The sequence below is a fragment of the Cygnus atratus genome, chromosome 2 (genome assembly GCF_013377495.2).
Source record: "Cygnus atratus isolate AKBS03 ecotype Queensland, Australia chromosome 2, CAtr_DNAZoo_HiC_assembly, whole genome shotgun sequence".
NCBI classification, from domain to species: domain Eukaryota; kingdom Metazoa; phylum Chordata; class Aves; order Anseriformes; family Anatidae; genus Cygnus; species Cygnus atratus.
This window is the reverse complement of record NC_066363.1, coordinates 22308533-22335344: the sequence shown is the minus strand read 5'-3', so window position 1 is coordinate 22335344 and position 26812 is coordinate 22308533. Positions and strand designations below refer to the sequence as shown.

Genomic DNA, 26812 nt, shown 5'->3' with positions numbered 1-26812 from the left:
ACAAATCTGAATGCACATCAGGTAAACTAATAAGAAAGAATCAAAGCTAACCTGAAAAGGAAGAGGTGACATAGCAGAATGAAAACAAAAAAAAACATGGAAAGGCCCAAATTAAATATCTGTCTTTAAGCAATGTCTTTGCATTCTCTCTGTTTTTTCGTAATGAGAACAAAGCTATTAAGAACCCAAATACAGCCCATCATCTCTTTGGACAGCAAAAACCAACTTAGCAACACTACCAAGTCAATCTCTTCTACAACACAACATGTTTTTAATTAAGAAAGAATGCCAGAGTGAAGGAAACCTTACAAGTTCAATAAGCTGAGAGCACTCAGTGGGGGGAAAGGGTTAAGCTTGTATTGTAAACTTCACATGTTTTATGTTAATGTAACTGTTTAAGCCCTTTCTTGACTTTCTGATCATGTCTTTTGACAGGAAAGGGAGTATTTGTTTTGTCTGATTTTAACTCTCAGGAAAGCAAGCTAGAACTATCCGAAAATATGTCTATTCGTTAATTTGACCTCTGCCTTCCAAAAGGAGCAGTTTAGGCATGATGCATTTTCCAGGGGATGGAAGTATGAAATTCCCTTTCTAATGGAAAAATCTTACCTGGGTAATCATTCTTGTCTACATCCGAGTCTCCTCTCAGAGTGAAGCCAAATCCCGAAGGCATGGACTGTGAGGCCCAGGCTCCATTGAGAACCTGGGAAGGGTTAGTATTTAACCCATTACTATATCCATTGTAAATGAACACTTTCCCTCTTCGGTCTTCACCTGCAAATGGTGCACCAATAGCAATGTCTGCAGCACAATAAAACAATAAAAAGAATGGGCACAGTTAAAATAAAGCAAGAATTAAGTCACTGCAGGAAAACAGACATAAACGGTTTCTGCTATGTACATGCAAGAAGTATGACATTCTGTACTTCTCTATGAATTCTAATTTCAGGGCAAATACTCAAAAATGTTCGCAATGTCTTATGTGTCAAACTTTTATGACAAAAGCTTACAAACTCATCCTATGAAGGTGTTATTACATTATACTAAATTGCCAATCCACACTGTATTGCTCTACTGTATTTCCAGGACATTTAATAAGCTTTAATAAACTGAGACTTAATGAATGCCTGAATCTACTTCATTTTTAGTCAGACAAAATTTTTCCCTGATTTCTTCTATCACGTAATTAATAAGGAATAGCTGTTATAGAAAATTAATTTTATTATTCCTGATTAAATGTTTAACACAGGCAAAAACCCCACCCCTCTCAAACATCCGGTGAGTTAGTATGCAAAAGAGAACAATGGAATGTAAGGTTTTATCTATACCAAGCCAACATGTTATTGAGAAATGGAGGAGGAGGAAATAGGAGGCCTTGCACATTACGCAGCTGAGCACTGCAATCCTTAAAAAATGAGGTGTCATATCCAAGAAGTGGAACTCACAAAGCTCTTCACAGTTCTAACACATAGGAAGTGGAGAGAATCATGATTGAAGTGGAGAGAATCAAAGACTGAGATTCAGCACCTGCACTAGCTGAGCTAGCCAACAGGAAACACTATCTATAGCTCTAATTTTTAGGATCTCATCAAGGAGCTCACACTAGACTCCTTTATTAAACTTGTCTTTTGCACCTGGAATTCCTACCTTTCCTCTGAAGGCACGAGTACAGCAAAGCTCTGTGACTCACATCTTCAATTATGAAGCAGAATACCTTGGCTCTAGATCCTTCTTAGCATTCTTTACACAGCAAGAAATACAAGCAGGAATATGCCTTCCCTTCCCTACCAGAATGTGAGGGAGACCAACCTTCCCTGCCCAGAGAAGCTGAAGGCATCTGCTACTGCTCACAGGTAGGAAAGAGAAAGTCTTCACCATGGGGTTCAGCCCAGCTGGGGCTTCCAGGGAAATGGGATTCCCAGAAAACCCAATGAGGGTATTCTCACCAACCACAACCCAGTGACTTCTTCCTGCAAGAAGGGATTCAAGTTTTCTGCACCCTGAACTCCAGTAAAATCCTATGGATCCAGAGATGACTTATCCCTTGCACAGGAGACACACATTCGCCATACTGCCCTACAGTCTAGTGGTTAGAGCACTGTGCAAAAGGAGGAGCTAAGTCCTTTGTTTTTAGTTTACTGGCCGAAGTATCTTTAAGGCTACTGTTCAAAATAACTCCACCAGTAAAAACCCCTTGGAGCTTTAGATGCAGAGATGCCTCCTTGCAGGCCCCTAGCATTCTGGCAACAGGACGTAAGAAAATGCATGTAGGTAAGATAAGAATGTTACTGACCGTGAGTAGGCGCCTAACTCTAGGTGCTCAAAGCATCCAAGATATCTCATACAATCAAGCAAGTTAGTTTACTTGGACTATTTTCCAGAACTTTGGCTCCCAGTTTACTTGGTGAATGTTTTGCTATTTAGTTGTGTGCTGTTGGTATCTGGAAAAGATCCCACCATGAAACTGTTTCTTCCAGTGCCTAAGTACCAGTGGAAGTCTGATTCCAAAACAGTATGTCTGTACTTGTCCTCTTCTTTCATTGTGGGCAAGATACTCCTGCTCCATTTACTAAGCCTTGTTCAATTCATCCAAGCATTTGAAGAGAGAAAGAGAACTCTGCTTTTAAACAAATTCAACATCTTAACTAAGTATTTAAATCTAATTATATTTATAAAACAATGGATAATATTTTGATTCAAATGAACATGTTAGCATTTAGTAAAAAATAGCACTGTAGTGAATAAGACTGTCCTAAAAGTAAGCTTTTTATGGTTTGGCCCTCAGTACCAGTTTCATTAGGGTTAGTGTAAATCCTCACAACTTTCAAAAGCAATTACATGGTAAAATGCCTTTTTCAGGCACTGCACAGACACTTCATCTTCACTGCTTAGCCATTTTTAATATCAATGTTATACACACACATATATATATTACTACATTATATAAAAATTACCGTTATATCCATCCTGATTGAGATCTCCAAGGTGTGTGATTGCACTGCCAAATCTACCGAACACTTCTGTGCTGGTCAGAATTTGCGCGTCTTGGAAGAGGAAAGCACTTTCTTGCATGTACAGATAAACTTGCCCAACTTCTTTAGGCTTGCTCTCAAATTCTCGTTCCATAAAGAGAGGGGCCCCAACTAAGATATCATCTAAACTGGAAGAGTCAAACAAAGATCAGTGTCACTGAGAGATTGAGCAAAACCAACAAAGTTTGTGCGTTTGTTAAACATGAAGCAAACTAACTGAGGTAGGAAGGCATTTCTGGAGTTCTTCTAGTGCAACCACTTGGTGAAAGCATGGTCAACTAGAGAAGGCTACCCAGGGCTGTGCCCACTCTAGTGTTTAGTATCTCCAAGGATGGAGACTCCATAACCTCTCTGGGCAACCTGTTCCAGTGTTCAATCAACCTCACAGCAAAAAATTTTCTACTCAGGTTTAAATAGAATTTATTGTACTTTGGTTCATGCCCACAATAGACACTGAAATGCTATACTTTGCAGTTTATGATTCAGAAGTCAGGAATTTAACTCAGAGGTGTTCTGTGTTAGCAGAACAAATTCAGTAGATCTATCCTGCTAATGGTGCTAGTGAAAGACAAAGTTTAGTATCAACTGTAGATTTATTTTTTAACGTTATACAGCAGTAAGTGAACAACAGACCAAAAATTGCCACTTGCCAGGATATTTTTGAAGTAATACATGTGAAACACAGGCAGAAAATCAAACCATAAGAATTCCTCATCACTAATTCAAACGTAAGCTGGGAGACAAAGCCAAAGCTTCATTTCTGAAAACTCTTCTGTTGAATATTAGAGTAGCTGCAGTGCTCATGTTATTTGCTGTTATTTTACTGCATTAAGTATTAAGGAGAAAAGATATCAAAAAGTCACAGTAATATGAGGCTTAGAGGGAAAAGTTAATCTGTACGTTTTGCTACTCCAAGAAGGATCAGTAAAAGATGACAGACCAATCAAAAGATATGTTGCATCTTACCAACGTTTGTTTATTTGGCAAGAAAAAAAAGACACTTTACTGGACAGTAAAGAATAAAATCAGGCAAGATTGATAGACATCTAACAAGAGGAAATGTTCTTAATAGATCATTCTGAAATATGAAACAATGGTACCAGATGAATTTCTGAAGGTTGTTCGGGCCCCTGTAAACTAACAGGAAAATTATCATTATATTCAGTGGCACTGGTCATCCATATTGAGGAACTCTGTTTTTGCAAAGAAATACCACTACTTAATCCTAGCATTTTACATTTAGAAAACATATTCTCTAGCTCTAACATGAAACTTTGTTCCAACTTTGTGAAAATCACAGAAAATTTTATATACTCAATTCACCATATTCTGAATAGTGATGTTTTCACAGAGGTTTTATTCATTAGCAAACCAATTAGCAAAAAATGCACTACATTGTTTTTCCTCATCCTGATAGAAAACAACAACAACAACAACAACACAAAAACATGTTTTAGGAGTAACTTAGCTACTACTCTACCACAGATATACACTATTGTTCTAAGATGTGTGCCACAGAATTTAATAGAGAATATCCCATTTAAATGCCTTTTAATCATATTGTAGAACTTATGCATTCTATAAATTGTGACAAAGCACTTACTCAAAATGTTATTTTTCTATTAAGTTTTATAGATGTTTCCATAAAGGAAACTGTAATTCAAAATGTTAGGTCACTTTTGTACAGTTCTTTTTTATATGTCAGATATTACCCCATTGAATGGATAACTAAAAAAGGAAGGAAGCAGAAGCTGACTTAACAGCAAAGGTGGGGTTTTCCTTCCACACTAAACATCAAAAGTTCTCTGCTAATGGAAGTTGTTAGTGGCTTGGACAGAATGTCAGCTGAAGCTGTTGTCACAAAACAACAGTTACAACAGAAACAGATCATTAATCTTTTTTTTTTTTTTATGTATGCCATGTACTGAAAGCATTGCACAGTAGCATTATCATCTATAATTTTATTACATTGCAGTCCACATGTTCCCACTGATAAAGTGACTCCATGGTGTTATGCGCTGTGTAAACCATGAGGTAAAAGATGAGCCTGGCCCCAATTAAAATTTTACAAATGAGGGATTGTAAGGCTAAGGGAAGATATTTTAGAAGTGGTAGGGAACCAAAAGATTCAGAGCCAGTAAGCTCCCAGTGACATCAATGTAAAATAAGTAGATACCTTTGAAACTGTGGGCCATACAGTAATATTCCAAGCGCCTAAAATGGAGAGAGAGGCAGACTGTCCACTGTCCACCATGGCCAAAAATCCCCTAAGCAGAAGCCCAACGCAGAATACAAGAGTCATCAGATGAGATGGAAAGCAAACAGACAGGAGCTAGATTCTGTCATGTAGGGATTATTGCATCTCAGAACAAAGTCCTGGGTTATTTTTCTAGGATTTATTTTTTTTACATTCTTAAAAGAAATGGCAATGGCTGTATAAAAAGCATGAATAGTCCAGGGAGCAGGACCAGAACCCAGCAGCTAAGATGGCTAAGAGGTAAAGGCGGGAGGAAGGCACTCATCTAAATTAGACAGACCTACCTCTAAACTTGTTGTGGGTAGCAGAGCTACCTGGAGCTCCCAGAGCACCGAGTTGGCCTTCCCTCCAGGTCTTGGCATGTCCCACCCATACCAAACTTCCAGCCCTCACCCTCTTGCTTTTCCCTCTTCTTTCTTAGTGCCCAAGCTCAGGTCAAGATAAGCTGCTTCAGCAAGTCCTCTATAAGAGGGACTTTTCTTTTTTTTTTTTTTTTTTCCATTGTCATAGCAACATACAATAGACAGAGAGGATTCTTCAGCTACCTTGCTTTCTGTTATCCTCATTTTCTTATTCCAGTTTCTTACCAAGCAGGTAATAAGAAATCAATTATTGCTCACCATGCTTTACAGTCAGTGTTTTAGGACCTTTACAGGTTCTAAATATACGTAGCACTCAAGATGAGTCACTTGTTTGGTTGTAAGCACCATGTGATTGGAATTATTTATTTTTATTGGTGAAGGAGGACATTTCAATTGGCTTTTAGTTGTAGGAGTTTATATTTACAGAAGTGGAGTTGTGAGCCAAATTCAGGCTGATGTCCTGTCTTTTAAAAGGCAACAAAAACAAAGCAAATGTCCCTTAACAGCAATATTAAATCAAAAAGGGCAGTTCACTGTGCAGCATTTTGAACTGCACCATTAGATTTATTTTGTCACTGCACTATGGTGGTGCAGTTAACATGGATCAATATATTTATGTTTGTTCCAGCACAGAAATGTTACTGGCTGATATTGCTTCCCTAAAAGCACAAGCTGACCACCTGCTGAGACTGGATGGGGTTGCTTTCTATCCTGCCCTGTAATAAAAAGCAGGAGTATGGGAAGTGTCAAGAGGTCAAAGTATAACTATGGGAAGCTTTGATAGAGGCCAAATAAAAGACCAGTAAACAATTTATTCCACATTTTTTATTGAACTGTTTTACTCTAAATTGAAAGTGTTCTCTCTTTTTCTCTTCACTAGGAATTCAGCCTGTAAGTTGATGGCACAGCTTGATTTGTTAAGTTTCACTGAAGATTTCTGATTACTAGCAGCGGGCAACTAAAGGGTAGTTGAAACAATACCCTCAATTTCCCTGTTCTGCCTACAGAGCTGTTTTCCTAGGATAAGCCTTAGAGCCACATCTTCAGCCTTATTAGAGCAATTCATCATATTTATTAATATTTTCAGCATATGACTTAATCAGCTTTCTGCTACTTGTAAGTCCATCATTACCTCCTTTGTCTTTAGCTGCATAAAAAAAAAATGAATTTGAAGTGGACATTTCCCTTTTGCTTTTATTTTCTTTCCCTCCAGTTTTACTTTTCCTTTCAGATAAATATTTCCATTGACTATATGTGCAAACCAGCAATGACGGACTATATATAATCAGACATGTTTATCAAGTAGAGCTTTTTGTGTTTTGTTTTCTGTGGGATGTTTGGATCTCAGAGAAAGTCATTAGATTTCTTTTAAGATATAGACTGGGAGACCACACAGGCCTCAACAGCATTTTGATTATATTATTGACATAAACTGTGGTCTTAGAGGTACACAGAAAATATGAGACCTGCCAAGTAACCTATGATTCACAGGAAATAACCTGTCTACGAAATAGTTTGGTTCAATGAGAAGTTAACTAATAAGTTCCCTGAAAGTCTAATGAGTGCCTATTGTAACTAAGATCAATATTTCTCCATCCTTTCATGTTAGTAAAGCCTTACAGTAACACTAAACTAATCCTGACTCAGTGTATCAGAAAAAATAGGAGTTTTAGAAAGCTAAAGTATTGTCACAAAATCTGACCTCAGAACCTTGGAGCGACTTGACTAGTATAAAGGTATCACAGGAACTGCTGAAGCCTTTATTCACCCCATTTTAGTTTTGGAACTACAGTAACATTTGATTACCTTGTTCCTCTTCTCATTTCTTATATCCCTAACTTTAAGGGTTCACTAGTTCCTGATGGGAAGTAATGATTTAGCCCAGAGAAAGTATTTAATGCACTATGTTTACACCACTAATAAGAAATAATGACAAGAACATAGCGTAGAAAAAGCTGAGATGTTGCAAGAGGAAAGAGTATGAACAGCTCTAAATATAATTCTGGCTCACCTTCATGCAGGCTTACCAGGTTCTGAGCCTCACTAATCTTTAACTCCTTTCTAAAAAGCTAGTATCAATATTCGCTTACTAAAGTCCTGATTTTCTAAAGCATTTAATCAGATTTTACATAAGATCAAAGTTAGCAAGCATTTTGTTGAATGGGGTCAGTGTCATTAAGCATAACCCTGGCAGTTAAGAAGCAGCATTCTCCCTCAGACAAGCACAATGGCTGTCATAACAAGTATGGGTCACTGACACTTTTTGGACCTCTAGATGATGAAAAAGGATGACCAGCCAGCAGGCACTGCAAAGAGGAACCAATGATACTGAAAAGCTCTAAAAACTGAGAAGTGAGGTTCTGAACAGTCTACTTGTGAAAAGACTTACCTGCTTTTAAGAATAGAAGAATGAACTTTTGCCTTGCATCTATCTCTTCCCAACAGCAGTGTGCACTTTTTATTCACTGTACCTCTACTTGGATTTGTTTCCTAAGACTTTAGACATTCCCACTCTGCCATGCTGCTTTGAATAAATATTCAGGAAGATAAACTCACCCAAACTAGGCCTGAAAATATTTATGCCACTATAATTGCATAAAGAAAAACCTAAGTGAAAAATCAGAAAAGCAGAGAAGCCAAAAGAAGCATTCTGAGGCATGAAGCACCTGAAAAACTGTGTTTATTAATAAATATCAGGCATTGCTTCTATGGATGTTCAGTGGAGCTGAATATATTTGGTAACCTACCCATCATTGTTAACATCAGATACTGCAACAGTGTACCCAAAATAAGACGCCATCTGCAAATAGAAAACAACAGATAGGCTTTCATATCATATATCAATTTTTAAGAAGTTTTTACTGATAAACCTCTTTGTTTCTATGGTTATTAGTTCTAAAAGGTAAAAATATTTTACGTATTTTTGAAACTATATTGATGAAATTATATCCTCTTGATATATAATACTTCATCACATAGTTGCTTGACATTACCTGTTCACCAGTGAAGTTCTGGATGAAGGTCAAGTCAGAAGAATTAATGATTGAGACCTGATAACAGAAAGATATGGGAAGCTTCAAGCACAGACAAAGATGATACAGCATAGCATCACTGCAAACCAACTTGAAACACTGAAGGATGGTCCAAGGTGGTCAAGAAAACACATCAATTCTTTTCTGTTGCACCACAGTTTTCCTGTGTTATCTTGGATAAATCACTACAATTTTATGAGTTCAACTCCCCCATGAAGAAACTGGGAAAAAAATTGTTTCCTTCCTTACCAGACAATGTGAACAGCTGCAAATCACAGCATATCAGATAATCAGCAGCTACATTATTAAGCACGAAAAGAGAAATTTTAAGCAAAAAGATATATATACACACATATACACATACATGTATATATAAAAAAATATAATAAACATTTAATATATATTATACATATATACATACATTTACATCTATACACATATATATACATAAATACACACCTTTCCTCTGAAAAATGGTATCAATACGTTCCAGAGACACAAGGAGTTTTGGGTCCACAAAACTAGAGAATGTGTCTGTGGCTGGGATCTTTCTGATTCCCAATCAGAAACACCTGAAACTTTTTTTTTTTTTCTTCCTAAGAGAGAAAAGCTGTGTATTCACACATCACCCTTCGCTCAGTTTCTGTGTACTGTACCTCCTTTCATCTGGTAGTCAGTCTATGTACTTAAAAAGAACACTGAAAATAAACACCGTGTATGAATAATCAGAACTTGGACTTCTCTCCACTGTGGACAGAAAGTTGCACATGAAATACCCCAGCCTATGGGTAAACTTAGGCCAGGGTCTAATACCTGTGGGTACTGGGATACTACTCATACTCAAAGCATGCTGGTAATTGGCTGTTGAAAACAGATTTGAATGGAGTAGGAGCTTAATATTCAAAGCCGATGCCAGTAAGGCATTTCAACCCAATCAGGTAAGCCTGAGTGTAAAAGCCAGTGGCAGTTTTATTTGATTAGAAAGTTCAGGCTCAAAGAGACAGAAAATATAATATAGCTTTTAACCTTCCAAATGGTCTAACATCATTCTCACTATAAAAAGGATAAAATGTGAGTCCAGTACGTACATAGCCAAAGTTCTGTGCTCCTCTCGGGACTCCAGCAACCAACTCTGAAAGATAAATGATTGGCAGTGAACGGGTTATGCTATCTGAGCAGTTCACGCAACATGCATCCCATGCCACTTATATCTTCCTTGATACATTATCTTTATGATTTTGACTTTTTATCTGTATCAGAAACACCTGCAAATCACTTCAAGACATTCATTCATAAGATTTTAACATTCATCCAGTGCATCTAGTTGCTTGAAATACTACATCTGAACTGTTGAATACACTCCACACCTAGCCAGAGATCTCCTTCCACCTACTTAGCATAGAACAGTACAATAAAGCTGTTACTCTGATTCAACTTGTTACCTGACAGCTGTGGATTGATCAAACAAGAATTAGCTGTGGCAACACACACTATCATACAGAAGGTAAACATGATTGTCATTACAAACTCCCCTTTTCTTTCTGGCTGCATGACATTTTCTCCCATCTGTTATTTGGCTTGATGCCACGAAAGTGTTTGACAAGTTGTGCACACGCTAGCTATCTAAAAGCATTACAAGCAAGTTTTTGTGAGTGGCATTGAGGGAATTCATTGAACTAGAACACGAAACACTGGACCTAACTGCTCTCTTGTACATGATTCCACTCAGAGAACAAATCTTAAACAACCAGTGAGAAGAAAAAAAAAAGAGCAAAGCCACAGCCGGCAGTCATACTGTCTAAACCTTCCCTCATTAGGATACCCACATCAGAAGACAGCAGAAGGAGCTTTATATACCAGAGCACCTCAGACATCTTCCTTGACTGACCTAACATTCACCTACTCCTCTTTGGGTTTATATACTCCCCTATGGTTGAATGTGTCTGGCCAAGAGGAGATGAAAATAGTAATGAAGGACTGTGAGGTCAGCCAACGATGCAATTCTTTGTGCCAATCATATAGTGGCTGCAGCCTTCCACTATCAGAAGCACATCTCTTTTTTTTCTTTTTTTTTCCCCTCTTTTTTTTTAATATTGTATAATAAAAATTAATAAAAAATAATTTTTAATATTATAAGACTCAAAATTGTGTCTTTTTTTCTTTTTGACTCCAGAGTGGCACAGGACAGGAAACTCTAAACTTTACAGGGATTAAGCAGCAGCAGTTCTGGGGAGCTGGCTTCATTTGTAGAAATGTACCAGGTCTCTATTGACTTGTGAGTCTGGACCATGGAGCTATTCATATTCAAGAAATCTCCTCTTTATGCAATACTTTCTGACTGTCAGCCTTACACAAAATATATAGCTCTTAAGGTATGAAACATCAGGGATGACAGTGTTTTTTACAGCTAACTCTATGTTTCAACATACAGAAATTTCCAAACTAGGTTGCATTTGTCCAGCCAGGTGCTGAGCTCCAGCAGCCTCTATGCTGCTGAGTAACTTGAGTACAGGCCACAGAACTGTAGAGGATTGCACAGTTGGTTCCACTCGTTACTACTCATCACCAAACTGGCTAAATTCAGTGAGCTTAGCTGACTCCACCTATGATGTTGTTACAGCTCTGCAGAACAGATGCACAAGCAGGAGGACACCATAGTAACAGATTCAGATGTTTAAGTTACTTAAATTCTGCTCTGGCATGCTACACCTTCTAAGGAAATATTTGCCTCTATGAATATTGGGCACCGATAGGTTAAGTTTCACCAGTGTTTCAGGTGCATAAAAGGTATGTACCTGTGTACAGACCCAAACAGAGGAATTTAATAGGTGCACAGCCATGTGTTTTCCATTTAAGTATATGGCTTCTTACCTTGTTCAGAATCTCCAGTAAATTCCCCAGCAGCCACTGAGTATCCTGTTTAAAAATAAATCACAAGCAAAAAAAAATGTTGAAACATTTCTTTCCAAAAATGTGGAAGGACAATCAGATTTGTCGGCTCATCTAATCACCAGAATGTAAATTTTCTAAAATTAGTATTCTAAATCTGTGTGGGGAAAAATGGGAAAATTATCACATTATTATGACTTAATTAACTGTAGGTCTCAAAGAATAACAACAGATCTAGCCTTCTTCTCCCCAGATGAGCTGCCAAAGCATTAATACTTAATACTTTCTCTGAAAAAAATGGGAGATACTACAGTAGTTTGCCCTAACAGCTGCTGACACAATTTAGGTCTTCACTACTGTCCTGCATTGTGTGAGAATCCTCTTTTAGTTCTATATGGAAGATAGAGTTCCAAAGATGCAGTTGACTACCTCCTCAGGCTTTTGTAAGCCAGTGAGATAATTGATACTGACAGAGTAAAGACTTCAGGATTGTATCAGTGACTGCAATTTCAAATCTATGGGCAGAGATGAAAGGATGCATCTTTGCCTTCTAATTCCACTGCATTTTTTCTATAATCATGTGAGGCAAAAATTGTCTTGCATACAGAGATGTGTGAACATCATGCAAATTCTTAGTGAAAATAAAAGGTACAAAGAGCCCTTTTTTATTACATAATATACGCAAACAGTCTTAAATTACTTAAAAGACAATTCAAGCAAGCAATTGCAGTGAGAATAAATTGGGTATTTATGTAGTCCCGTATGAAATACTGCAGAACTGAATTTTATTGATTAAAAACTGAAATAGTCTTTAATTACTTTAAACTCAAACCATTATCTTGGAGTGAAAGAAAATATAAATAGGAAAACTTTGTATTTGTGGTTATTTGTTTAAGATCAAATAATAAGAATCCTAATCAGCCATTTAAGATCTCAACTTTCAAAACCTGTTGTTGTGCATAACTTGAAGAATGTTCTTCATCCCATTGAAGTCACAAGCAAACTACTGATTTGTTGTTCTACTTAAGGCATAATGTGTTTGAATCATCTCACAATTGGGACATTAGTAATTTAGGGCTTGTTTTCTCATTTATATAAGCCCCTTGCTTTTAGGACATATTGCTAACTGAGAAAGAGCTTAGCTTACCCATGTAATTGTCATCATACGTGGGCGGTGCCACTCCTGTTTGCTTCTCTCGTGCCAGTTTCCTCAGAATATCTTTGAAGGAATAATTTGCAATGATATCCGCAATGCTTGCAGTGATTACCTGACCTGAATTCAAACAGCTTCATAAATGAAAGGGACACAAAGGACAGCCACAAAATAGAGCTAGCAGAACATCAAAACAGAGCTTCAAAGGATAATATAGCACGAATGCAAAGATTAAGCATCTTCTCTCAATCTTTCTTCATCATTACCCTGAAAGTCTCACAAGTACATGTAAATAAATACATCAAGGCATTGATTCTGCATTGAAAAATCACAAAAACCAACTCCAGATACATTTCACAGTGCTGAATCAAACTAAAATCAAGCATTTTCAGGCTCAGCTTCTTCAGAACAGCTACCTTTTGCAGCTGTAGAATTTAAATGTAATAGACAAATGGAAGTAATTTCTTAATGGAAAATTCAAAGCCATGCATCCCCTACCAGTATAATCAATCAGATCTTCCTTTTTAATGGCTATGAAAAAACACACGTCAGTGAGGCTGACAAGAGGCAAGTTGGTAGGCAGAGTCTAGGAATCAGCTACATCACAAACGTCAAAAACAGAGCAAAAATACCCTTTTTCTCCTTTACCAAAACTACTTCAGGTTTCATCTACATGAGAAACTACATCTGAGAAACTGCAGTGATGCCACATATATCCTAAATATATGTGTAGCTAGCAATAAAAGGTGGTGTTCAGAAACAAATAGTGACAAAACTTTGAAAATATTACATTTACTGTACAAATATTAGCTATTTTAAAAATATAAGTATTTTTAGGAAAACAGATTATTAAACTACAAATGTGCTAAACTGCCAAGATAAAAATAGTTATTTCTGTTTGTCTCATTTTCTATATAACCTACAGTCTGAATTTTCTCTGACTTGTTTTTATGCTCAGTGGCTTCTAAACAATTCCTCTCTTGTTTAGACTTGTTGAAAATAGACCAGAGACTGGTTATCTTAAACTGAGAAAACACTGGAAATCTAGAATGTTTTCCACAATACTTTATGCTTCACTTCTTAGATCAAGTTAACCAGCCAGATAAACATACCTTGCCAATAAAAACTACCAGGCCCGCCTACTATCAGGTCTCCATTCTACAAAAAGCAGAATTGAATAAAATTACACAACAAAAGAACACAACAAAATGAAGCATGCATGGGAAAAACAATTTAAATGACCAAAAGAATATCAGAACAATGATAAGGGAGAACAGTCCTGTTCAAGCAAAGGATGTAGGTACACGGATGTTTAGGAAAATCCACAGTTAAATAAGGTTAAGATCATCCTATGCATCTTTGTTTGAATGAAAGCCTATTTTCTTTTTCAGTACTAACGCAGCATTCTAAAAATTGCTGATTATTTGTAAGAAAACAAAGCATAAAAGAGGTCCTTGACATTCAATGAAGCAACAGTAATGCTTTACAGAGAAATACAGCTGTGTACATTCTACAATGAAGTTTTTACTACTTGCCTATTAATAGTGTGAATAACAATTGTTGCTACACAACACTGAAAACAATTCCAATGATGTGAAAGACATGTGGGCTCCTAGTGCTGTAATACTGGCGAAGATAATAACAATAGCTGCAAAGTATATTCTTTGGCCCGCAGTATTTTTACTGACTCTCTTGGCATGTAAGAACAACTAGCTATTTCCCTTCAGCATTTCCTCTATCACCTCCACAGGAGAACAGTCTCAATCATTGGTCTGGCTCCAAAAGCATCCTTATACAATCTATTTTGACTTCTAGAAGATAGCTGGTGCCTGCCCATTATTTCCTGAAAGTCAGGTCTCCGGAAAGCAATGTGTGTGTGGAACACTGAGAGAGAAGCACATACAGTTTTTGCTTAATTATCTATTAATATAGATGGAGGAGAGACAAATCTGAGTGCTGCTAACAGGTACTGATAGTGATATTTCTTTTATTAATGAAACCAGAAAGTTTGAAGCTTGCAAAGGAGGAAAGAACTTGCAAAAACTTTGCAAAACTTGCCATATAAATATATTTGGTCAAAGTATTTCAGAAGCACAATCTCTCACCTTGTAAAAATCTAAGCTGAAACCTGCTTGACAAAAGCCTTGTCCTTCAGGATCTGCATTGCCTGCAATTATGAAGGAAGAAACATTTTATTGATTTCATTGTGCATGCAGAAGACAGTGTACACACCCCATGGAGCTGTAAGGCTGTAAATGCAAAACTATAAAATTATGTAGAAAGAAGGTGTTTTTTGTTTTGTTTGTTTGTTTTAAAGAGGCAGAGCAAATCAAGGCCTTCTACAGGACACTGAACATGCAGCCTCCTCGTGAAGATTTTGGAAAACAGGACCAGTTACTAGGGTCTTCATCCTCTCATTGCCAAGGAAGGACCCTTGTTACAACTACTAAGGATTCAGTTTGAATTTGTCTGCAGATACAAAAGTAAACAACACAACAAGGAATCCTAGAATGGTCACCACAGCCTGCTCTGCCATAAACACAGAATTAAGTGTTTACTAAGGCATTCTCAAGAAATGTTGACATAGTTGATGAGTCAGCATGGGTCAATGTTCAAACAGCATCCTCATTATCTGCACTACAGCATGGGAAAGGGGCACTTGTTCTTCACAAGGGTCACCCCTTTAATCGACACACATTTGTTCAATTGGGACTTGTGAAATATAATTTTGGATGCACATCTGTACATGCAAAAACATCCTCCCTGTTTCTGTTCATTTTTATTTCTAGTCTCCAAATTCTTACATAATTGTACAAAGTGTGCTGGCATGTATTTTAGGGATTCCCTGTGAGCACTGGCATGCTGGAAGTCTGTAGGATCAGGAAACAGAGCAATGACTACTTGAACTCTCTCTTGAAATGGCATCAGCTTTTCGCAAAACCCCAGTAAGACATCAGAATTACATGAAGCAGATCTTGTGGGCACCGTTTCTTTTACAAATTCAGCTTCTTTCCATATCTGTCCACCCAGGGATAAGGATTAGTCAATGAAGAAACACTTGGTAGCACAACTCAGTTTAGCGCTTTTTCTGCTACTTCATGTGTACAGATTTTCTGGTAGATTGTGGAAAGCATTACTGGGCTGTATTATCAAGCATCTGTCAGATGTCAGGAAAATCCAGCTACACAATATAATGCTGACTGTAGATCATCACAGTAAAGAGACCTTTTAATTATGCAAAGTGTGTGTCTACTTTTCCTGTAAAATGCCTGGTACTTTCTTGGCAAAATAATCCACGAGAAACTTGATGGTAGGAGCACAATTCCCAGAAGAGGAACAGTCAGAAGGTGCGGTTCGAAATTAGCCCATGTGCACATGGTTAAGAATGCTGGCTGCAACAGCAGGTTATCTGTTCAATGGGTATTGTGATAAGGGGCTATGTGCAGACTTCTCGTGCATTGGCTGGCACACACAACTTGAAAGAGCAAACCACCTTACTAAATTGAACAACATCATTACTCTACTTTGGGAGTTTCCAAAGGAAGGGATAGGCAAGCGTATCATATTTGCTATCATACAGACATTACCTTTAGGAAAGTAACTGAATGAATAATTCTCTGATCTGTGAGTGCAGAAACTGCAGTATGCCTAGCCCAGTCCAAAGCTCAGTAAAATCACCAGATACCTCATATTGATTTTAATAATTTGGAGCATTGAGGTAATGAGAGGATTAGCAATCATTACATACACCTAGACATAGGATGCTGAACAGGATGAACATCTGATTTAATCTGATGCGTGGCATTTTCTGCAGACTTCTAGGTAACAGCTTCGTTCTAAATATACATGCACTGCTTTTTCCTATTCCCCAGGAAGGCCCAGAGATTGCTACCACAGTGGAGTGAAGGCACACATCATCAGAACAGCAGAGTGAGGAACAACAGTGCTAATGCATGTGCCTTTCTTCCACATTGGAAGTCCTTCCTAAGTGAGTCACTGTGGGTGACGTTGGCACGAATGGCGATACAAGCTTGTGTGTTTCTGTGTAGGGTCTGGTCTTCTGATGGTGATCCTGTGATGAGCGATTTATACTCAGTATGAACATGAGTAATTGGTTTAAAATGCTGTCTGGTTCTTATCTAGATCTGTTTGTTACATTTTAAAGCCATTTAAAGTGAACCAATTATATCACATCACTATAACTGCATGAGCTTAGTTTACTTAATTTCTTCTCTTTTACGTATACAATTAAGCATCCAATTGCAGGCATACAATTCAATGTCGATTTTTCTTTAAACCCTCATCCAGTGTGATAATAACATACAGTAATTTTAATTCAACCAAGACTGTGCAAAAACTGAAAGGATGAAAACATTGAGTGAAACATCAATTCCTCCAAAGCAAATTAGTTTCTATTAATACTTACTGTTGCGACAGGGTGAATATTCAGCATAGGCACTGAAGTTCTGAATTGCTACATAGCAGGTGCCAACCGGGTCCTTCTCAGGGCTATCTTTAAGGGTCCTCCAATGATATAAGGGAGCACAAGCCTATCAAAACAGAAACCATGTCACACGTACCTTTCATAAACTCCCGTACCTGACAAATGTAGTTTTTAATAAACAGTTTACAAGGATCCTCTCTGGTGTTGTATCATTCATGTAACAATTATCATAACATATTGATAGAATGAAATGCAGAACCACTGCTTCTTATAATGAAATTATAACCTGAAAAACAGTCTCATCCTTCCCTTATAGCCCTTAGCAGGTGAAATCTAACAGGGACTACAACTCACATTTAAGCGTACGTTACAAATACCCCCTAAGCCCGCTTCACAAGTAATATGCTTGCTCACTGCACAGGACTCAATCCCGTAGTTTTAAGCTGTACATTACGTGTATTAGGCTGAGGACATCCCTACTTCTGTCCTGATATGTCTTAAGATAATGGCCACTGCAGCAGAACTGATATGATTTTCCTCTACTGATGGAAGATTTGTCAGAGTGTTCTGCCCCACTGCCTATCACTGCATCAGATTGTCTGCTGTCTTATGAACCCCCGGACCAAACCTTTACAGAGGCAATATGGTTATAATGCATTTGACAGACCCTCAATGAACAATTTTTTTTGTTGAATAATGTTTGGCTAGTAGACTAGTATTTCATCTTCTGTGTTCTGGTAGTGATGCTACAAACATGAAAGTCTAAGGATAAAATATATTTAAGTTGTGTAGGGAGAGAGAATCTTTTTTAAAATAAATAATTATAAAACCAAAAAGATAAGCTGTCAGGTATGCAAGTCATTCTTCAGGGTCTCCTGTGCCCTAAAACTTTTCAGTTGATGGGGGTGGTGGGGCAGAGATATTACCTTCTCCCTACAACCTTTCCCCTGTAAGATACAACCAGATTCTCCATCTGCATCCTGCCCTGTTTCACTTTTGCAATCAGAAACCCGTCTCCCTCTGGCAAGGCGTTGTTATTCACATTACTGTATTGGCCTTAGTTCTGCAATCAGTTCCAGCTGGACAAGCCCCTGTGTTATTCAGAGCTTACCAGTAAAGTCAGAGCTTCTGGAACCCCAGTTTAGGACCAGGGACCCTAAGACATGCCGCTGCCTAGAAGACCTTGCAGACTGAGATATATCAGAGAGCAAAACCAGACTGCAGCAATGAGGAATACATGCCCTGCGAGGGTACATTGAGGTACGTTCTATAGCATTGAGCAAAGTGGATTGAAACAAGAATTATACATATCATAAATGTTGACCTCATGCAGTTTACAATTGGATTTGTAGTTTAAAATTTTTTTTGACAGTTTGTTGACATTTTCCCTTTCTTTCCTTTCAGTCTACAAACCTTAAAAAAAAAAAAAAAGAAAATTTTCTAGCTTTGCTGACCAAGTTTTTGCTTGAAAAGTGTTGACTATATCTGTGTATCAGAAAGCCTGAGGAGATTTATGAGAAAGAAGACAATGTTTGGTTAGTACAGACACCACACATCACTCTGTGATGACGTTTTCAGTTTGTTTGATTAAGATTCAGCAAATGGTGATAAAGTAGTATTCTATTACAGTTTGTGAATTATTTTTAGTAGAGTAAACAAAAGGAAAAGTCTTCAGCTACTTCTAAGATTTTTACATTGACAATTCAGAAAAGTGACAAATACTTTGTGTAATTAACATTTAAATAGAAAGTGCATGTACAAAAGAGCGGTACATGAAGGCAATGAATATGAGATTTGAGAGCTGTGATAACACTGACACAGTATATGCTAACTCTATAACAGAGTAAGTGATGTTTTATTCATTACATGTTCCATATCAAAATCCCTCTCTAGGTTAACCACAAGGCATACAATTTAAGTGAAAGCACTTCCTTTTGATGCTTCCCTTATGACTATTTCTTAAGTAATAACTGGAAGTTTTAAACAAATACCAGGACACAAGTTATTGCTTTGTAATTGTAAAAATAATAAGGTATCACCAAACTATTTATTCATATCAAAATTGTTTCAGTAGTATAGCACTAAAGTGCATAAATTGTAAATATAAAGTGTCTGCATGTAAGCAACATCACCACTACCTTACTAAGCAATAAAACTACTTGCACCATAAGGACCATTGGTCTTCAACCAATACAGAGAAAATGCTCTGCAAAACCGGAACACAGACATTGCACTTTAACAGCAGCATGACTTGGAGCTTTTTTATTGCGACTTTTTTGCAGCTGTTCTACCCTGTGACATAGCTGTTTGAAACAATGTAAATGTGACAAAATAGGTCAGTGCTTTCTCTTATTAATTGATCTTCAGCGCAGATTCTTGGCTTCCATTACATTTTACATTTAGCATCCCTCATAAACCTTCATAATACAAAGTATTTTTAAGCATATAGCTATTAGAGTTAGTGTGTCTCAAAAATGTCCATTATTTGTTTAAAAAAAAATCATCGTTCGCTTCCATAACCAATATGGCATTCCGCTATTTTGACATGGCAGCAGGATCATCTTCAAGTGATCAGTTCAACCTGATTTTACAGACTGATTTTTTACAAGCTACATACATCATCTGTTTTAAACTCTATGAGTAATCACAGACTTGCTTATGTGATCTATACACAGACAGCTATTAAAGATACACATTTGAGAAAAGATAAACATTATCTCCAAATTAATACCAAGTGCGTAAGACTTACCACAACTTTTTCTTTATGAGCTTTGACCGTTGCCCCAAACCACTGATTTGTCTTAAACTCAATTGGTTCCCTGGTGCCATTGACCTTAATTTTCCTGTTGTCTGACAAAGAAAGAAGAAGTATGTTGACAGCTTATTTTAAAAAGTATTACCCGGTGAATTACAGATACGAGTAAACAGACCAATGGGTATATTAATTACATCATATCCACTGTCATCATCCTATCAGTTGACAATTCAAAATAATTACACTTAAATTTCAGAAAAAAAAAAGGAAGATGAAACTCTGTGTTACACACACACACACAAAAAAACAACAACAACAACAACAACAACAAAACAAACAAACAAAAATCCCAGCACTTGACCTGGAGTTTATGGTGAACAAACAGGAATCTACAAAAATAAGCAAAAATCCCTAAAAACTTTTCTCGTAAGTGGCAGAAACTTTCCATGTTGAAAATAAATAAATAAATTAAAAGACCATGTTCTATAATTAGTTTTTGTTAAATGTGAAATTTCTCAGCATGAATATTCAGGGCCCAACACTACTGACAGCAAAGGACTTCGTTTTTAACAGAATTACATGTGTACACATTGTCACAAGAGACAGCTTCTTAATGTTGCTTTATATACACTCTTGCAGATGTCAGCATAAGAGAAGCCATCTGGGCAAAGACTCAGGCCAATTATAATGCATTTCAGGTTTTAATAAAAAACAGACATCCCTTCCTTTCACCCTTAGTTCTCTGAAGTAAACTGATTTCCCATATGTTCGTGAGCTATGCTCTTCCCTTACCAGTCACTCCCAATGAACTTCTCAATTTATACATAAGCAGGGCATTACTCCTTTCCCCTTGTATCTGCATTCCCTTATGCTTGTTTCTGGTTCCTATCAAGAGGGATTGCACAAGAATCAATTCTTTTTATTCACTCTAAGTGAAAATAAAAACATATACTGTCTACCTTGGAACGTAGGGAAAAAAAAAAGGAATCTCACATTATATAGTATGGATATATACACTTTTTTATTTTAAACTGAGGAAAAATGCAGCTGGTATAATTGTCACCTGTAAAAAGTCAATACTTCCTGGGATTTCCCCAATAGGCATAGAAGAGATATCTGAATCCTTTTCTAGGATGTTGGATCACTGGTTACCTCAGCCGGTGGTAATCTCATAAATGTTACAGATACGAACAGAAAGACAAATGCTTTAAATTTGGAGAAAAAGGGGACCGTACCTTTGTATTTTTCTAATAAGCATCGAAGAAAGTTGAAAAAGAACAAACCTGTGAAAGTTTGAAAAGTCTCTGAGAAAGCTTCCTTCATACAAGTATTTGTTGTTGTGCTGTGCTGAAGCTAACACAGAAATCTATTCTCAGAGCACTCATAGCAGCAAGATAAATTTCAGGAATATTTAGATCTTCAAAATTCAGAAATAATAATTTAAAATTCTAGAAACTTTCACTTTTGAAATACATTTATTTAAATTAGGCATAAACTTTAAGAGTGTGGGAGACAGTGACTTTGACACTGCATTATGGGAGCTGCCAACTACCTACTTGTTGGCAACCCCACTTTTCATTATTTTTTCCAGTGAAGACAGACCATTTCAAACATAAAGAAACCTCTATTTAATTTATTTATTTGTTTTAATGCTTCAGCAGATCTGAAGATGATCAATGTCCACAGATTAGGTCTTGATAGAAACAAAGCTTTTGAAACTTGAAAATCAGCCATGGCTGGCTTACAGAAGACAATGCTAGCCTGGGTCTGAGGAGGTTCCCAACCAGTTCTCCAACTTACAAAGAGCTTACATTTTTAATCAAAACAGCTCACTTGTCTACTGGCAAAGTATACTAAAATTTGAGATGATGTTAGGTTTTAAAACTAGGACAACTGTTTGCAGGATTTATGAAAACCACAGCTGAATTTAGCAATATCTGCGAGAACTGTAGTCCCCCTTAGTGACATATGGTGTAGTATGAATCCTTTATCATGTGGCATGGGATTTTCATTATAAATTAATCAGTAAAACATCACACACACACAAATTAGTAAATAGCTTTTTACTTTTCCCTGGCTAAGTGTTTTTTGACAGAAATTCTCAAATCATGTTTATCCAGGACCCTTGCTGGAGCTGTCATCATCTGCCAACTTTCTGAGGTTGTGCTTTGCAATACAGTTTAGCCTTCAGTATGTAACAACCAGCCAGTGTTTCAGATTGCTGTAAAACAGCAACTGCTTCCCCTATAACTTTGTCAAAATGAAGCTATAAACACAATTAACTTGTGTGAATACATACGGACCATCATTACTGTGCACTGACTGCACTCAATTAGACAGCAAGACTCCAAACGAAGATCCTATAAATGCCCCCTCCTGAGCTAATCAGCCACTTACAACAGAGGGCATGATCTACTCTACAGTTCTTATCCTAAAGCAAGCACCTGAGAAGGTCAGAAGAACCATGGCCTAAAAGTACCTTTCATTTTTTTAAACTGACTATAGACAGCCAAGGAGGACCAGCTCAGAGTAGGCTACCATAAAAGCTACTTGTTTAGTCAGATAAATCCCACTCTGGTTCTCAAAAAAACAATGAAGCTATTTCTGTCTTTGGTAAATCCCTCAAAACTGTGCTAAGTGTTTCAAAAGATGTCTGTAACCTGACAACATCCTTAATAAGACAGCAAAATATCTCTCCTTGTGTTATTTATGGGGTTCTGAGGCCCACAGGCTATGTCTCGTCTGCTTTGCCCTCAGGCTAAGCTATACTTCTGTGAGCAGCAAAAACTTGGCTCGAATTCAGGTTGCATACAAATGTCATCTTCTCTTCTGGAGGAACATGCCTGGCCCCTTTTAGGAAGGAGTCCAGGCTATCTTGTATCACGATACGTGACGCTTGCGCGAGGAGAGCAAGGCTGGAAGGCAGCAGCTGGGCCGGGCACACAACGCCTGGGCCTGCCCGCTGAGAGGCCTGGCGAGCACCTCAGTCCCAGCTGGATTGCTTCAGGGCCAGCCCAGGAGCTCTTCCAGATGGTCAACAGTCTGGATCACTCGCAAATTTGGCTTGAACCTCAGCCCTGGAGTCACTCGTCATTGTACTGGCTAGGACTGTATTGCAGGCTAAGGCCCAGACAAGCAAGAGTATGCAAAGGGCAGAGAGATGTCTGTATCTAAATATAGGTGCATGTTAGCAGCCCCAAATCATCTCATTTTCTGCTGCAGGAGCCAAAACTCCCGTGCATTGGTACTACCCCACAAGCCAGCTTCAGAAGCAGTGCTGGAGATGGTGAAACATGGTTCTCAAGATCAGCGTTCCTTCAGCCACTGCTATAGACTTGAGCTACCTAGGGGCTACTAAAGGGAAAGAGGCTCCTGAAATCACCAAAGCAGTACCTGGACAAGTAGAAAAAAATAAGTCCAGACAGGAAAATGCAACAGCAATGCAAAAGAACAACAGCACAGAGATTTGGTTTTAGGAAATTAAAGCCTGAACCTGGAAAAAGTGTAAATGCCAGCCCATCATTTGCACATATTAAACTAAATTTGGCACTACAGGGCTTGGTCTCCTCTCAGGCACTGAATGAGTACATTATAAACTCTTTAACAGGCATGAATCAAACATCACCCTTATAAATATTTCTTTTTTGTTGTTAATTAGGATCTGCATAAAAATATTTGCAGATACTGATAATGGCTCACTGTGGCTCATCCAGTTCTTGAAAACTAGAAGTAAAAAATTAACTATCTACTAGAATTTGAAAATACTCGAATAAAAGCAAAATACTTTAAACAAACTTAATACAGGAAAACAACGCTTCTAATCAAAGCAGCAAATCCAGCTATATAATGCACCTGCAACTCTTTCAGGTCAGTTCTCACTCATCATGAACTTTGTTAAGTACTGTCTTCACTGGCTCTGTGTGCATGTGTTTGCCTGTATGTGCTAGAATGGATAAACATACATGGCCATTCATCAGGCACCTGTAGCAGGCTCATTTACACTACGCCCACTAACCTGTGTCTAATCAGACTACATCCAGGATGGCAAATCCCTTTTAAATACCTGTTTTGATATATTTATGTATTTATGCATATCCATGTCTATAAACAAATGTATAGGGAAAATATAAAATGTAAGATAGTTATTACATATATATTCATACCTAATTATACATACACAGAGTGGAGCTGAATAATCATCTCAGCCTATGCGTATTTCTATAATGTGAATATAAATACATAAACAAACCAAACAATTATATTTCTATAAATATTTATAGGTCAAGAAAAGTGAATATCCCCCTCACATGGGGCAACACCTAGAATGCTACAGTACAGTTTTGAGACACCAGTACAAGACTTGTAGTTGCTTGGCCTGAAGACGAGAAAGCAAAGGAGGATCTCTATCATCTGTTTGCACTTCAGCCAGTGCTCAATAGGTAGAAAGAGAGAGCCGAACTCCCACTTGAGGTACACTGCAAAAGGAAAAGAGGCAACAGACATTTGTTGCAGCAAGGGAATTTCTGATTAAATATAAATAAAATACCCCTCACAGGGAGAGTGATTAGGCACTGCAACAGTTTCTCCAGAGAGGCTGTGACATCTCCACCCTTGGGTAAATTCAGAACTTGGCTACATGTGCAAAGCTCCAAGCAACCTGCTTTAACTTGGAGATCAGCCCTGCTGCACTGGTAAGGTCATGGCTTTACAGGAGGGAAGAGAGAGAGGGAAGGGTTTGTACTGGTCCCATACTCTAGAAGTGAGGTAAGAGGTGGTCTTGTCAGCCCTACCAGCATGGCAGAGTGATTATTTTTGGTATCACCACCATAAAAGATTCAAATGATACCACCCATTATTAACCGAAGGTAAGCCAATAGCTTCCACAGGGCCACTGATACTAGGTCTTCAGCAGAGAGTCAGAACACAAATGCAAGGCTAACCATCATCCAGGGAACCAAGCCAAGCAGATGCATTCAACATTAATGCTGTATAAAAAAGACTCCATAGTATTTGAGACAGTAAGGACATGCAAAACCCACGCACGACGAGAAGAGTTGCCTCTATTTTTATATTTATCTGACTCTATAAACATCTATTTAATTTCTATGTTGTTTTTTATTTTATTTTATTGTGCCTTAGATTCTATTCATATGAGTTATTTTAATTTAATAGATCGTATCTAGAGAGCTTTATTTGGACTTAAATTCCATGAATTAAGAAAAAAAAAAGCATCATCAAACCCAACAGGATTTTTTGCCTAAGTACTATCTGATCAAAAACAAATTAAGACCTCGGGGCTTGAACTAACACAGCTAAGGGTATTTTTTTTCCCTTCTTTAGATAATGCTGAGATTTATAAAAGAAATCCACAAGGGTCTATTATAAACCAGAGTGCCACAAGTGAACCATGAGGCTCCAGATAAGGTCTTACTGGCATAGTGACTGAAATGCGTCAACATTTCAAAGTACAACAAAGTTCTCCCTCAGCATTTTCTCTTGAGATGCAAATTCTAGTTTATAACAAGATTCTAAGTTCTCCCCAGAATCTTAGCATCTTTGCAGCTAATGATTTTTTCATGTAACTGAATCTCTCAAGTCCCACAAGACATCCTTTCCTTATACAGTATACCTGGGTTCTGTTACAATCAGCTCAACTGCCGGCCAAATTAGCTCATGTTTTTTATCAACTGCATGCTTGGCCAGGTCTGACCTATATTCCCCCTCACCTGTCCCTGTTCAGAGCCCGTTCAAATTCTCTCCAGCTAGTTTTAAAAACCATAACCTATTTTTACTAAAACTGGTGAAGTTGACTGATAGCAAAGGCGACTCCAGTGAGTCCTGGAAACCTAGGGCAAGCATCTAAAATTCTGCCCTTCAGAGCTAATTTAACATTAATTAGCATCAGAACTTGTTACGGTTTGTTTAGCACTACAATTAAAAATAACTATTATAATGAGTTTCTGAAATACGAAGTATTAGCTTCTTAACAGATCTCAAACACAACAGTGTACTTCAGGGGGCATTTAAGTTTGCTTCTGGCTGCAAGATGCCGTGAGAGCTTCAGAAGTTCCCCAGTTAATATAGAGGGGAGAAAGATTTCTTCATATTGCTCTCCTGCTACCTCTTCTGGCAGCCGAAAGGAAGAGCATCCAGTTTAAACGCAAGGACTTGGTAATTTTACCTCAGTGCTAAAGCAGAAAAACTCACTGTAAACCTCATTTCATAACGGAGAAACTGAAAAGGAGAAGTTGGCTTTGTGTAGGAAAGAGGAAATTCAGATCACATCTCTCTAAGATAATGCCAACACTTGTTCCCCTGTTCTCCCGTTACATTTCAAAGAGTATCACATCCTGACAGTGCAATGCAATAGGACAGCCTTACAGAGCAGGGAAACAAGGGAGAAGAGTCTCTGCCCTTCAGTCCGTATCTCCTGGAGTAAGAGGATACTAAAAGCCCTTCCCTTATACTTTATCTCACTTCCCTGCTGCAACAAGGTCGGTTAAAGCACCAGTTGTGCTCTGAAGGACAGCGCTTTCAGCTTCCTCTCAGTCTTGGCTCCAGTACCTAGATTTAGGGAGCTTTGAAGAAGTGCAAACAAGGGACTGCAGAGTCAGCACTGCATCACCAGCAGGAAACACGGAGAGTTACTGCTAAATCCCCTTCTTGGCTGCAGGCCATATCACTGGTCCACCCAAATGGGAATGTCCTGTTACGTGACTTACATATGGCTGGGCGGAATCAATTCCCAATGTACGTCAAAATGTCATCCTCCTTCCCTCCTCCGTTCCCTGTCAGGAACGATTTATTTCATCAGGAGGACTAATTATACACATAGTTTGCAGGTAAGTAACCTCAGTGCATTGGAAATGTCTGGGTTGACTGCTCTGG

General features: G+C 37.9%; 1 protein-coding gene across 4 annotated transcripts in view; it reads right to left on the bottom strand.

Moving 5' to 3' along the window:
• The window catches only part of ITGA8 (integrin subunit alpha 8), a 111663-nt gene that overhangs the window by 80047 nt on the left and 4804 nt on the right, over positions 1 to 26812 (bottom strand). For all 4 annotated transcript variants that reach the window (XM_035545241.2, XM_035545242.2, XM_035545243.2 and 1 more), the window contains exons 3-13: positions 19919 to 20019; positions 17152 to 17275; positions 14831 to 14892; positions 13838 to 13883; positions 12720 to 12845; positions 11555 to 11599; positions 9772 to 9815; positions 8645 to 8701; positions 8399 to 8451; positions 2955 to 3160; positions 610 to 801 (exon numbers count right to left, since the gene is read on the bottom strand). In XM_035545241.2, coding sequence (XP_035401134.1) covers positions 610 to 801; positions 2955 to 3160; positions 8399 to 8451; positions 8645 to 8701; positions 9772 to 9815; positions 11555 to 11599; positions 12720 to 12845; positions 13838 to 13883; positions 14831 to 14892; positions 17152 to 17275; positions 19919 to 20019 — 1056 coding nt within the window. The remainder of the gene's footprint in view (positions 1 to 609; positions 802 to 2954; positions 3161 to 8398; positions 8452 to 8644; positions 8702 to 9771; positions 9816 to 11554; positions 11600 to 12719; positions 12846 to 13837; positions 13884 to 14830; positions 14893 to 17151; positions 17276 to 19918; positions 20020 to 26812) is intronic.